Genomic DNA, 14,127 nt, shown 5'->3' on the forward strand with positions numbered 1-14,127 from the left:
TTCAACTAAGTGTGCACTGATAAAAGGTCAGAAAACGTGATAAATTGGAGGGAACATGCTTTTCGTCCACACACCTCACGTGGTCCAGACTTGATTATTGGTTAGTGATGCAGGACGCCTGCACTTGGACAACAGAGGTAGCGCACATGCCCAAGACACTGTCAGATCACGCACCGGTCATGCTTAGACTGGAAGTCCGACACACACACCATGACAGTTCACTTGGAGACTAAAACACAATGCACTTCAGGATCAGGTATTTAGGGAGGAGCCGAGACTGGCTATAGTGAGCTTCTTTGAACTGAACACGGGCTCTGTTCAGAGCGCAAAACTCTGTGGGAAGCATTTAAAGTGACCATACGGGGCCACTGCATTGGAACACACGTGGGGATACTGAGGGACATCCAGACCCAACTGGGGAACATTGAAAGAGACATACAGGTATTGGAGCGTAGGTTCGAGGAGAGCCCAAAGGACTCTATCCTAGCTGAGATAAGACAACATATAGATAGATACAACGAATTTGCAGCCGACGAAATTAAATACCTCTCACGTAGGTACGTGGCGAGTACCTATGGTGAGGGAGGCGGGACGGGCCCTATCCTACAAAATTAGGTCTGCCCACACCATGACACACATCACAGAATTAAAAACTGCGCAGAACGCACACGACACACCGTCTATATTGACTAGCTTTACAGAATTTTATACACAATTATATACGGCGCGCGCAACACCCCCAACCTCGGACATATGGCAATACCTCGACAAAATAGGACTAGCCTGGCTGTCTGACACCCACAGAAAATACTTCTGCCTTCCGATATCCAAAGATGAAATAATTGAAGCTTTCAACTCACTTCCCAATAACAAGGCCCCCGGTCTGGACGGCCTCCCGGGCGAGTTTTATAAAGAATACCTGGATATCCTGGTCCCACACTTTGCAGAAATGCTCGAGGAAGCATACGAGGAGGGCTCACTACCAGACACACTTATGGAGGCGCTACTGGTATCGCTTCCAAAACCAGGCAAAGACTACCTGAAATGCGAATCATATAGACCGATTTCCTTACTTAACATGGACGCGAAGATTCTGGCAAAAATAATAGCTAATAGAACACATCCACTCCTATGTAACCTGATTTTGCCGGATCAAGCGGGCTTCATGCCAACACAGTCCACAGCTCAGAATCTCCGCAAGCTATTTTCCCTCTATCACCAGTTGGATCTGGAAGTGCCGCCAGCGGCGGCCCTCTTGGACGACGCTAAGGCATTTGACTCCGTGGAGTGGGGTTTTATGTTTGTGACCCTGCGCAAAATGGGGTTCCCTGAACCGTTTTTTAAATGGATCTCCCTGCTGTACAAGGCACCAAAGGCGTGGATTCGTATTAACGGTCTAACTTCAGCTCCCATCTCCATCACTAGAGGCACGAGGCAGGGATGCCCGTTGTCTCCCATGCTTTTTACCCTGATACTGGAGCCGCTGGCCTGCAAGATACGCCAGAAGCACTCTGACACTGCTTTGCAATTCCATTGTATGCAGATGATATGGTCCTTTACACCACACACCCGAGCAGGAACCTAAACCCGCTCATTAGAGAGTACGTTCAGTATGAGCAATACGCCGGCCTCAGTGTCAATTGGGACAAGTTGGTGGTGATCCCCACTCACCACCACTACCAAAGAACCGGAGTTTGACTATCCCTTAAAATGAAGCACTGATCCAGTTAAGTACCTGGGGATATGGATCCACAGGGACCCAGACATAGTCATTACGGAAAACTACGGAACGGCACTAACTAGACTGGAAGAGCAAGTGGATAGATGGATTAAACTGCCTCTCTCCATGGCGGATAGAATAGCCCTCCAGAAGATTATTATCCTTCCTAGATTCCTATATCTGTTCTGGAACGTCCCTATTTGGCTGTCCAATGCATTCTTCGCTAAAATGCGCTCGGTGCTCCAAAGGCTGAAGTGGGCCGGACGTCCAGCCAGAGTGAGTTGGAAAATCCAGACTGAGCCATATCATCTGGGCGGCTTTGAGGCACCGGAGTTACAGTTATACTAGATTTGTGCGCAAGCCCAACATGCGCATTATTGGACACGGCCCCATGATTACATACCACACGTCGCGGTAGAGCACGATGGCGTATCCCCGGAATCGCTACTGATGCTACTTGCCGAACCTATACGTTATGCCCCAAAATACACGATACACACGGCAAAGAACACTTCAAGAGCGTGGCATGCGCTGGCGCGCAGAGCGGATAAATGGCCGATATATGCGCGGGCCCTCCCAACAGCCCAACACCCTAAGCTCACGGTGAAGCAAGAGCCCAAAATGCAGACACTTTTAGAGGAAATGGGATTACATACCATGGGACAGGCGTTCCTGCATAACACGTTCCTCAATTGGACAGACCCTGCCCTCTGCGCACACCAGACTCCAATGAAGTACTTCGCATATCTGCGCTTTCGGACGGGTATTAGGGCGCTATACAGCACGTTCCCTGAGGAACAACTGGCGACACTACAGACACTACTTACAGCGCCATCACGCAGTCATTTGGTAACACGTCTTTACAACACGGCCCAACGAGAGCAGGTAGGGGAGGTTACGGCACAGAAAGAGAGATGGGAAAGACTACTGGGCACACCAATAGATGAACAAGACTGGCAGTACAGTTGCACACAGCTCACTCTTAACGTCTAATTGTAATCTACGATTAATACACTTTAAGTTCTTACACCAGGCCTACTACAGGCCTGCACGGCTACACCGATTGGGACTTAGGGACACTGACGGCTGCCGCCACTGTGGCTCCACTGGCGCAGATTTTTTGCATGTGGTGTGGTCCTGTCGGGACCTACAAGCCTACTGGCACGCTGTCACTGATGGACTACAGACCATGTTGGCTGAACTCATCCCACGCCTCAGACGTGTATACTGGGAATTCATAAGCTTAAACATGCCAGGCGCAGAAAGTTCCTGGTAGTGGCGCTGCTGCTGGCGAAGCGCAGAATAGCGATTAAATGGGGCAGTAAGAGACCACCCCGATTCAAGGATTGGATCACAGAAATGACATACTGCAAGACAACATTGGAGGCCTATGCGGAGGAGATACCACTGGCATCCAGACCCAGAGACTTCTGGGAGCCACTGACGACATACTTACAGAACACACACGCAAATACTTGAGGACTGGCTGTTGTCCGGCTGTCCCGTTGCAGCACAACCTCAGATGTGTACAACTGATTCTTCGCCCCTGAGATAGTTCCGTTGTCATGGACACGCGGGACGGAGGGAGGTAGGGGGGGGGGGAAAGAACCAACAAGGAATGTCTATATATACACACCTGTACAGTGTTCGCAATGTCGGATCACATGAATACAACAATGTTTCTTTATGTGTCAACTGTATAATATGATCAAGGTGATATGTTAATGTATGCTTAGTATCCGTTGGTCGGATTGAAAAAATTAAATTTAAAAAAAATAAAACATGACAACTTTGCTTCCCCAAGAATCGAAACGTAGCTTCAGAGTCATGGTAAGAATAGATAAATATTTCACTGTTAATCGTGCATGCTTCATTTTTACAGAGTTGCATAGAAATAGAGAGACAGGCATTTCAATAAAAGGGTTTATTGAACAGTCTTCTTATTCATGCAAGAGAGGTGATCTGCTACAATCGTTAGACAGAATCCAAAGTATAATGCGTACAGCGTGAACAGTAATATAAAATAATACTGTAATAGCATGGTCACAGGCGGAGATGAGGCAGTCTGCCCAGGATCACACACACTGTGGACTGGCAACGAAGCTGGGATTAGAGCCGGAATCTGATGGTTTCCCGGTCGATAATGTAACGGTCAGACCTCACTGTATCCGGTGTGTGTAAGATCCGTGAATATTGTAGTGACATTGTACGGTAAGAATTAAGGCTATGAAATAAGGACGTGTTTTATTTGTGGCGCGTGCTACGGCGGATTTTGCTTATTCGGTTGCAGTAAATTAAAGGTGTCATACTCCAACCCAATGGTACTCCTTTTATCGACTTGTGAAAAAATGAAAGGCAGAGTTCACTCTGCGTAGATTGAATAAACCTGGAGCCCGCATGAAACTCACACATCCCCGCAACGATCTCCTGTCTGGTGTTTTAATTCATTGAGTGAAACCCGTCGCGCCGACGAGCATGGAAACGTGTCTATTTGTTGATGTTTTTAGGGCGCTGTAAATGTGAGGATTTTTCGACAAATGGAATTCCTAATGCAACTTGTGTCATTGCGTTTGTTTCTCGGGGACAGTCTGTTTCTGAGCACCCATAGTGTTGGCAGAGAAAATGAACGGGGCACAGGAAAAGCCAAAAGAGATTTGCCCAGGGTCACACAGATCGCAGGTGGAAGCCAGATTCAAGCACAGATCGCCCGACCTGGCCATGATCGTTGAAGAAATATAATGCATGAATGCGAATAGTGATCACGTAAGTTCGATTTGTGTTTATTTAAGGAAAACCTCAATCGGAAATGTTTTCCAGACGTTCTGCTATTAAACGAGGTGTACTTAAAACAAGACGGAGGGAAGAGAGAGAAGGGGAGGGGGGAGGAGAAATGCGACACGGCGGGCAGGGGAGGGGGCGGAGCGGGGAGAGGGAACAGACGGAGGGAAGGCAGATAAGGGGAGGGGGGAGGAGAAATGCGACACAGCGGGCAGGGGAGGGGGCGGAGCGGGGGCCTGGAGTGCGGCTGAGGGAACTGATGTGCACGCGCTTTTAAGCTCAATGCGCATGCGCATTGAGCTTAAAAGTCACGGGCACTGCAAGGAATCGCCACGATTCCTTGCAAGTCAGTTAAAGAGTGGTTAAGCCCCCATAGTCTCGCAAGCTCGATGCGCATGCGCATCGACAGGCGAGACCTAAAAAACGGTTTTTATAGGAGTACTGATCGGGTGACACCCGAGATAGCAAGCATGTTGTACGTAGGTGAAGATACCAAAGGGAGACCGGTTGAGCTAAACTTAGTAAGTATAGGGCGGGACCTAGATGCTCTGAAGAACATTTATCCTAATAGGAAGTTTTTGTCAATGGGAGGAAAGTGCCTGCCCTGAGGGATACTGGAGACTTCCACACTATGGTTGAGAAGAAGTACCTTAAGCCTGAGGAAATACTCCCTGGGATATAGGTGTGGTTGCTAGTGGAGATAGCGTGGAGTATTCGCTTTCTGGGTCATTTAAATCTCTATGAATCCATATATACAAGGGCAATTTGATTACTTTATTCTCATGTGACTACTGGGTGCTTAAATATTCCGAGTTTTGGTGACACTTTATTACACCTCTAACCTGCAAAGCAATAGTGTGCTATTTAGTTCAAAGAGAATGATGAACGCACAGCAATAAAATTAATGAAAATGAAAGTCTACAAGGTTTCCATTGGGAGACAGGCTGTTTCAAAGAAAGGTGGATCATTGTTTTACTTACCACCCTGCATGTTAATAAGGTAGCCAGCCTATTGCGCAGGTGAACAGTAGTCAACCTTATGGCAGAGCAGGGTAACGGAGAAAACTCAAACATACTTTAACAATTCTTAAGCCACTCAACAAGTTTGGCCATACTCCGTTCCACTGACACTGGTCATAAAAACAGGTTGTGTCCAGATTATCAGCGAGAAAGAAAATGGCATCTAAAACAAAAACTTCACAATTGTGCTACTAGTGAAACGTAGCACAAGAGGGTCTTACTTTAAACATACGTTGGGACCAAACAAACTAAAGACAGAGCCGGCACAAATCAGAAGTGGGAAAATTAGGTTACAGAGGGAGGACAGATTAATGTGGGCTAGGTGCAAAACAGATTTTTTAAATGGTGATAAAATATTGCATCTTACAGAATTAGGGCATTATTGACCAATGTCCCTGAACCCTAACTTTACATACATATTATCTTGAAAGTACCCCTATCCAGATATTAAACTTCAATGAATGTGTGAGGCAGATGGTGCAACATAGCCTGCTCAAAACAAGCAATCCAGTCAACCACCAAGGCAGCAAGAGCACCCAGAAATAAGTCTGCTGGCTCAGGCAAATCACTCAGCAGTCTGATCACAGCAATCAAACACCAAAGGAGCTACTTCTTACTCCATTTTACTAACAAGGCGTAACATGTGTATGTTCCTTTTGGGTCAAGTAATGTCTTTCTTTATGTATCCAAAGAAGGTCATTCCTGGTACAACTTCAACCTGGTTTCTTGCCCATGAAAAGGCACCGATATCTCAATAATGATAACTTTTTTTAAACACCCCAAAGCACCCAACAGAACACATTTTAAAACAAATATATCTACCACAGCCTTTTAAATCTAACGACAGCTCCATTGCTTCATTTAGAACGTAAAACAATGTTCAATTTCTTACAAGAGAACAAACACAAGCAGTGGATTTAAGGACTACAATATCACCCTACTGCAGACCAATTATTTCCAAGTTTGGTGGCATCTTAATAATGCTTACTCCCCTGCAGGGATCTAGGTTTTGCAGGGATTTATGTTTTCTATCCCATGAACAAAAAGGTTGGGCTCCCAGTGGGTTCACTCAACCTGGTATCCCACCAAGATCAATAAAATGATACTATCGAGTTAAATAAAAAACAACTGCTATATAGCACCAAGAAAGGCATCTAGTGAAATTGCACTTTACAATCACAGTTCAATCCTTCTCTACTCTACCCAACAGGTCAGTAGATGGTGGTATAGAGAGCACTCGTCATTCAACCATATACAAGTCATATCACAGAGTGCTATTGCTATGTATGGCCTAGAAAACGTTAACCTATTGTCCCATGAACATTCAGAGACTGATCTGTGAATGGATCACTGGAATTACATAACTGGCACTCAGACAGAGCTACAAAGACAATTAGGGAACTGCACAAAGTCAATTACGTTCAAAGTAGAAGGTTTTATATAAGTCCATGTAATTCCTATTTTCAACTTTTAAAGGCCTATATCAACTGGCATTTAACTCCCCGCCCCCCTTTGTCAGAAAGATACGCTCTGCAAACAAAAACGCTGTCAATGTGTTGAATTCAAATTCCAATACCACCATTTAAGAAAATACCATGCAGCCCTGAGATGCTTTTAAGGATATCCGAGACAGTCTGTATTTTCTGGTGGCAGTAGCCTAGAATTATAATACTACTAGTGACCATTTATAAAGAGCACACCACAAATTAAATTGCTTAAAGCAATAGAATAATATGCATAGTCCTAAGAGCCGGAATTTTAGGGGAGCTCAAACAAGCGTTTCACATGCCTCAGGAAGCCAGTATCCCAATCCATGCCCAACCTGATCTTGTGGCTCCCCATAAAGATCAGTCAGGCACGTGAGCCTCAGCAGCGTCACTACACTGAATAGACAATCACAAAAATAGGACAGGCTCTTGATCCGCTGAGCACATAAGATGCAAACAAAAGTAATGTGCTGGCCACTGCAAGACCTTGCAGCACATTACATGAACTACATATACTGGAGAAGCTTCAGCACAAAGTAGCTCACTCACAGAAGGTATCCATTAAAAAGAGGTTCAGCTACAGTCTAACCTAAAACTGATTGTTGCCAAACTGGCTCAAACAGAGTAAAATAAATGCAGGTGCCATCTGCTAGTCATGTTTGGGTTGGGCATTTTAAGAGCGCAAGAGAATGCTTAAGCTTGTGTTCCGCGAGGAGGACCACAAGCGGAGATTTTTGGCAGATAAATGTAAAAGAGAAGTACTATTACGGATGAACGAATCGATATAGCACTTTTTTTTTAACTACTAACTAATTCAATATTCAAAGTGATAGAAGAAATTGTGTGTTCTAATGAGACTGTGGAAAAAACAGTACAACGTTATTAAGTAGTTTATTGCAGTCCTCAATTCCCAGTGCGATGCAGAACGTAGAGGTGTTTTTGATTGCGAGACAAAATAGCAAAGTTCAAATGCATCAGGACACACAAACGAACATGACTTGGAAACTGTACAATCACTTTAACACTAATGAAAACAGTGCATATAATGCAGTGTTTCAAACACAACAACCTTTTGACATAGGCAAATCAGTAATTTGTTGGCATGTTGCTCTAGTACAACCCAGTAAGTAGCATGTAAAACTAACTCGAACGAGGAGTGTCAAAAATGATTAAGTGATCTTCAGCTCAACTATTTCATGAGAATCAGATGAAGGTGGGTGAACAGGGGTGGGCAATCCAGATAATTTATAGGGAGATCAAAGCTAAATGAGTAACTTCTAACATACATTTAATAAAGAGGCATTGCCACACAATGCTGTGAATGTGCGGACTTAAGAGTGCAATAGACAAAGCATTTTATGGTGTGCACTATAAAAGATTGGTATTTTAGCTTGCAATTCTCGCACCGGGCACCCTAAATTATGGCCCCCAAAGGGAATTTACAAATAAAGCTATTTAAGAAGCCAAACGCATAATAAAAGCAATAACAGAGCAGCAAAACAATATGGGCAAAGGCCCCATGGAGCTTGTTCTGGTGTATTCGCTAAAACAGATGTGCAAAGTACAGTTCGTGAGCAGACGTACGAAAGCTTACGTGTTCTATTTAAGCTGCTACTTCAGTGGAAAGCATTCAGTAAGACAAGCACTGGCGTTGCCAATAGGTTTCGCATTTGGAAAGTTGGAGCTATTGGTTTTGTAAATGACATTTTATATTTATATTTTGTTATTGACAATGCCAATAACGATATATAAATATAAAATGTAATTTACAAAACCAATAGCTCCAACTTTCCAAATGCGAAAACTATTGGCAACGCCAGTGCTTGTTAATGCTTGTTTCAGTTGTTTCAGCTCTCTCCAAGAGTGCATGTTGTCTCCCTTCCTCCGCCTAGTGCTATGTTCCGCTCTCCCATATATGCCTTTACCGAGGGCAATGTACGCACGAAGGTCTGTAAATGTACAAAAATGAAACACTATCAGTTTTGAAAATCTCTCCCCTACTGTGATTCGTGTGCCAAGGATGACTCAGTGTTACATAAACAGGCCCTCTCTGCTAACCCTTCACAGACTGCGGTGCCCCCTGGGCCCACCTCCATGTAATGAAGACATACCCTCCCCCTCTTTCAAATGAGCCAGGCCGAGGCTGTAAGCCGGTCACTTTAGGCTGCAGAAGTGGCACTACCAGAAGCCCCCCGCCGCACACGAGAGCACCCTGGTATTCTCACTGCGGGATGTTATTTGTCACAGAGAACACGGCTCCATGCTGGCGCCGCTCGGATAACAATCCGCAGTGACAGCACTAAAAGCATTGTGTGCGTTTGTGCTGGGAGGCGGCGGGCTGGGGGCGGGAGGAGTGTTTCTCCAGTGGATGGCTGGGGAAGCTTTAGTAAGCACAGTAAATGGGAGGCATCTCGCAGAGAGCGCACACCAGCCACCTCAAAATGAAGACACGACCAGGAGGAAGCAGCTTTAATGAAACTTTAAACTGGCAGCTGCAAATGCGTCTCAAAGCACACAAAACACGCTGCATTCTAAACAAATAATTTAAAAAAACATATTGCCAACCGATAAAATAAAGGAAGCAAAAAAAAAGATGAAGCACTGTGTCCGGAGGAGTGTTTCACCAGTGGACGGCTGGGGAAGCTTCAGTAAGCGCGAAAGTGAAAGCATTTTGCTCGCGCTTGGAGATGAATGCCAAAGAAAAACAAGCCGAGCCAGAGAAATGAAAGGAGCCTCAGCCATTGTTAAAGATAAACGCGTGGCAGGCGGATTAGGGAGATGCGCGGAAGGAAGCCGGATGGGGGCGGGAGAGCCTGGTGGGGGGGCGGGAATGCGAGCGAGGGGAGGAGAAGTGTGGCAGGCGGATTAGGGAGATGCGCGTGCTTGTGTGGGCACGTGACCCGCTTTTGTGGTCATGTGACTCACATGCACTGTGAAACAACCGCAGTGGTTTGACGAGTCAATGGAGCACTTGAATTCTCGCCTATTACATTCGCAAGCGAATGATAATAGGCGAAACCTAAAAAACTCACTTCAGAGCGAACGTGTGTTCGTATATATCATGCTAGTCAGATGTTCTTAGAAACATGCAGTTTCCTTTCATTCCATATGATCCCTATGAAAGGCAGAAATTAGGCAACACTGCTGAGCTCGGCTCCACATATATATTTTTTTAAAGCTTGACATTCCCACGGGACCACAAGACAAGCCACCAACGGGCTCAGGCACCTCAAGTTGTGAGAGAGATGAGCTTAAAGTTCATTCTACCACACACCTTTGTACCGGCCATCTCAATCACAGAAACATGAGAACCTTTGTTATCTACTGCACTTTTAATTTTTCTGTTCACTGTATTACCTATGAAGCTGATCGATTAATTGCGACTCTAGGTAAAGTCATTGTAGAGATGTGAACTACAGGAGCAAAGTCAGTCGTACAAACACTTATATGGCTTCAGGTACTGTTGTGCGCGGGGGGGGGTATCATTCCACTGTCCCCTCTCGTAGAACAAACACCCTGCCTCACTACAATATAACCGATGCAGTCAGTTTTAGCAATTCTTCCATTAGACACTACATGTTCTTTGCATTACGAATTGGCACAGTTCAGATATTGTCACAGATGCATGATGCCCATCACGATAAAAAAAATTACGTTTCGAAAGCGAATTCTGTGAAAGGTGGTAATGTCAAAGCCGCAAAAATGTTGCAACTGCTCACATCTGTAGAAGGAAGGTATGTGAACTCGAAAAGTTGACGTACTGCTGTTTGCACTTTTACTTTTTGCGAATTCAAAGTTATCACAGACTCCATGCTGGATACCTTTTCAGTTATAAAAGCATATAATCATATTCAGACCAGACCAAAAACGTAATGTGCCACGGGGTCAACTTTTGGGAGTCCACACAAAGCATGACATCCTAGTACAATCCAGTTACCAAAGGCTCATATCAGTACAACGTAAACACACATTTGACTGCACCCGGTAGGAAAGCAAGTCTCAGAGCCAAACATGTATAAGTGATGCAGAAACATTAGCTGAAACTTCAAACCAAGAAATTAATCATATTTAGAAACATATATAGTGACTACTGTATTTACCATGTCTCCAGGGGTCTTTTGGTTCCACAGCACCAGAAACAATGTCGTCGTCTGAGGGGAAAGTTACCCGCTTTGGCCCATGCTTGTTTTTACCATTTTCATCTTCGGCTGCTGGGTACAAAATAGCAGACCCTTGCCTAGGCATTTCCTTTCCATTGGCTTGGGAGGCAGGAGGAGAACTTTCAGCAGCAGTCGCCTCCAGAGACAGATCCAAAGATTTGCGAGTGTTAGAGGCATCCGCTACAAGTTCAGAAACTACAGGGCCAGAAATGCTTCCCTGAGCCAGACAATCAACGGCGCCAACCGCTGTAGATGTGTCTGGTCCCAAACTATCCCCATCGCTTATGTTTATATCCAACATATCATTACTTGTTTTAAGGTCCCCATTAGGTGCACTGGTCGAAGCAGATCCAGGAAGGGCATTGGTCTCAAGGCTTAGATTCTGCCCATGTTCTTGGCTCCCTGTGCCACCAGGATCTGATCCAGAAATACTCATTCCAGACTTGTCAGAGCCTAAATCAAATGAGTAGGTAGCATCCGCACACTGGTTTAGGGACTGCTCTCCAGGGCCCGGGGACACAGAGCGATTAGTATCATCTCCCTGGTGAGGAGGACATAACTCAAAGACCTCGTCCTCACTTTGGAATACCATGTCCTGGCTTATGCCACACGTGTTATCTTGAATTTGTAAAGTGGGGTGCATGCACTCCATGACTGACGCACAGGATCTTCAGAGAGCTCCCTAGCCACTCTGGGGCCGGTTATCCCTCATTGCACTAAATGTCAGTTTTTCAAGTCCGAGAATATTTTCCCCCACCCCTTCAAAGTGTATATTCCTCTGCAAACCACCAGCCCACGCTATCAAAAAAGAAACTATATTCAAATGATGTAGTAGTTGCGGCGTTGCCGTTGGGCACAGAATCATTAGACTTAGTAACGCACTCAGCTGTCAGTTGCTTTTAATAGAAGTTTCGCTTTCTCATTAAGCTGTTCTTTCAGTTGCCATCCGAATGATTTAAAGGTAGAGAGCATTGCTGAGGCTGAAACATGCTTCTGCAGAGCAGTGAGGACGGGTCACAACCAGTATGAGGTGAGATGGATGGTGCTCGTGAAAGAAACCGCAATGTGGTTGGGGAAGATGGGCGGTGGTACAATCCAAACACAGTTACAGGATGCCAAGTTTAATGGTTGGAGAATGGAGCACTGGTTACTGTGACATTGGTGGTGGTGGTGGAGGAGGGAGGGTAGAGCTAGTGCAAAAATTATGTAGTCGGAGTTAAAGTGAAAGCAAACTGCGCGTTCAGGGGATTAAATAGTGGTGCACTTAAAGCAAAGTATTGGAAATGAGTGAAGTCAAATTGGGGGAAGGGGTAGAAGAGACTGTAACCAGATGTGTGCAGTGAGTAAGTTGCAGGACAGTAACGGCTACTCTTGACTATTGGGTACTTTGAGAGTCGAAGACTGGTGTTTGGTGGATGGCAGGCCCTAGTCGAGAAGGCAGGTGCACGTCCCAGCCTTTGGTAACCAGGGCTAATAGCAGGTGTCTTTGGCTTGAGACATTTCTTTCCTAGAGGCCGTCCAGCAGCCTGTAAGCGTGACTGTCCTATATTACCCGCCGTCTATGCCGTGACTCGAGCAGCAGCTCACCGGTACTCCTTATCGGCGTACAACACAAACTGGGTTGTAGACAAGGAGGGGGCCTGCGTCTCCTCGACTAGGGGTAGCAGCATCCGGCGTCCTCCAAAGCCTGCTCCGCGCGCAGCCACAACACAACGTCAATGACGCCGCAACGCCGTGCCACGTCACTGGTCCACGTGACCGGTTCTTGGTATCCGTTCCTACGGGGGTGAACCCGCGACTTTCATCCGGATACTCCTTTACTAAATCAATGGAATCGCATCAAGCTCGTAAGAAATATATCTAAGGTTCGTATCTGCACGAGTGGTAAATAAAGTAGTCCCCATAGAAATGTTAGGATTTGCTGTGGCCTTTCTTTTGTGACGAATCTGCCGATAGGATTTGTGAAAACTTTTACAAGAGAGTAAAATCGTAAAAAGGTAAACATAGTCTTCGTGTGAGACTTGGCCTCCATCTTGAAACGGATACTTTGTAGTTCTTTTGTAAAAGAAAACAATACCCAACTCAGAAATGAAAAACAGAATAGAAAACAAATGACCCGTAATGTGATAAAAGAGGGTGTCGGTCTTTCTGTGGCCTAAAACTTGTCCTAATTTTTGAGGTTTTACAATTGAGGATTACAGACTAATTTTAATACAATTTGATACCAAGGTTAACAGTGAACATTTTCTAACGTTCCTACGTTTTTAAAAAAAGAAATGTTTATTTGTAATTTCGCCTAAATTTTAGTAGAGCTTGATCAATCTCATACCAGTTACATATGGTTGGTATATTTGCATGAGACTTGGCTCCAAATTGTCGCGTGCTTTTCTTTATTTTTGTCTGACTAGTTAGTTCTCCCTATCTTTAGCACTTACCCTTCTCTTCCTCCTGTGTTATTTTTTGCAGTTCTATTTAGTGCGGACTTGGCCCCGTGGCAAAAGAGCGCTTTACGTAAGCAACAGAGCAGGGGGGGCTGGTGTCATTTCAAAGTGGAACTTAAAAGTTGGGGTTGAGTAGCAATTGAGGCGAGCGAGCCCTACCGATGTAAGATATTTTGGCTGATTCTCCTCCCCCTGAGAAAATGTTGGTAACAAGTGGCAAATGCTGCATGTTAAAGCAACATTTAATCAAGAATTTAGTAACAAAGTATAAAAAGCATGTGGGCATGTGTTAGGGTGACCAGGCGTCCCCGTTTTGCCAGGACGGTCCCTGTTTTTAACCTGCTGTCTCAGCAAATTTCAAGACATTTTGCTCATGTCCCCGTTTTTGGAGAGGGTCGACTGAAAACGGTTGGAGGTGTTTTTTATGTTTTACAAAGCAGGGATTGTTAAGAGTTGTTTCAAAAAAGCAATTTAATTAACAGGCAAGCTACTGGGCTTACAAATTGCATTTTATGTATGTTC

At 45.0% G+C, this 14,127-nt stretch overlaps 1 protein-coding gene across 1 annotated transcript in view; it reads right to left on the minus strand.

Moving 5' to 3' along the window:
• PPP1R37 (protein phosphatase 1 regulatory subunit 37) overlaps positions 1-12,884 on the minus strand; it is a 682,383-nt gene extending 669,499 nt beyond the window's left edge. The window contains exon 1 of the mRNA XM_086938453.1: positions 11,105-12,884. Within this exon, the coding sequence (XP_086794579.1) occupies positions 11,105-11,816 (712 nt within the window). The 5' untranslated portion in view covers positions 11,817-12,884. The remainder of the gene's footprint in view (positions 1-11,104) is intronic.
• Between the last annotated feature and the right edge of the window lie 1,243 nt (positions 12,885-14,127).

This window comes from Lissotriton vulgaris, chromosome 9 (assembly GCF_964263255.1).
Source record: "Lissotriton vulgaris chromosome 9, aLisVul1.2, whole genome shotgun sequence".
Taxonomy (NCBI): domain Eukaryota; kingdom Metazoa; phylum Chordata; class Amphibia; order Caudata; family Salamandridae; genus Lissotriton; species Lissotriton vulgaris.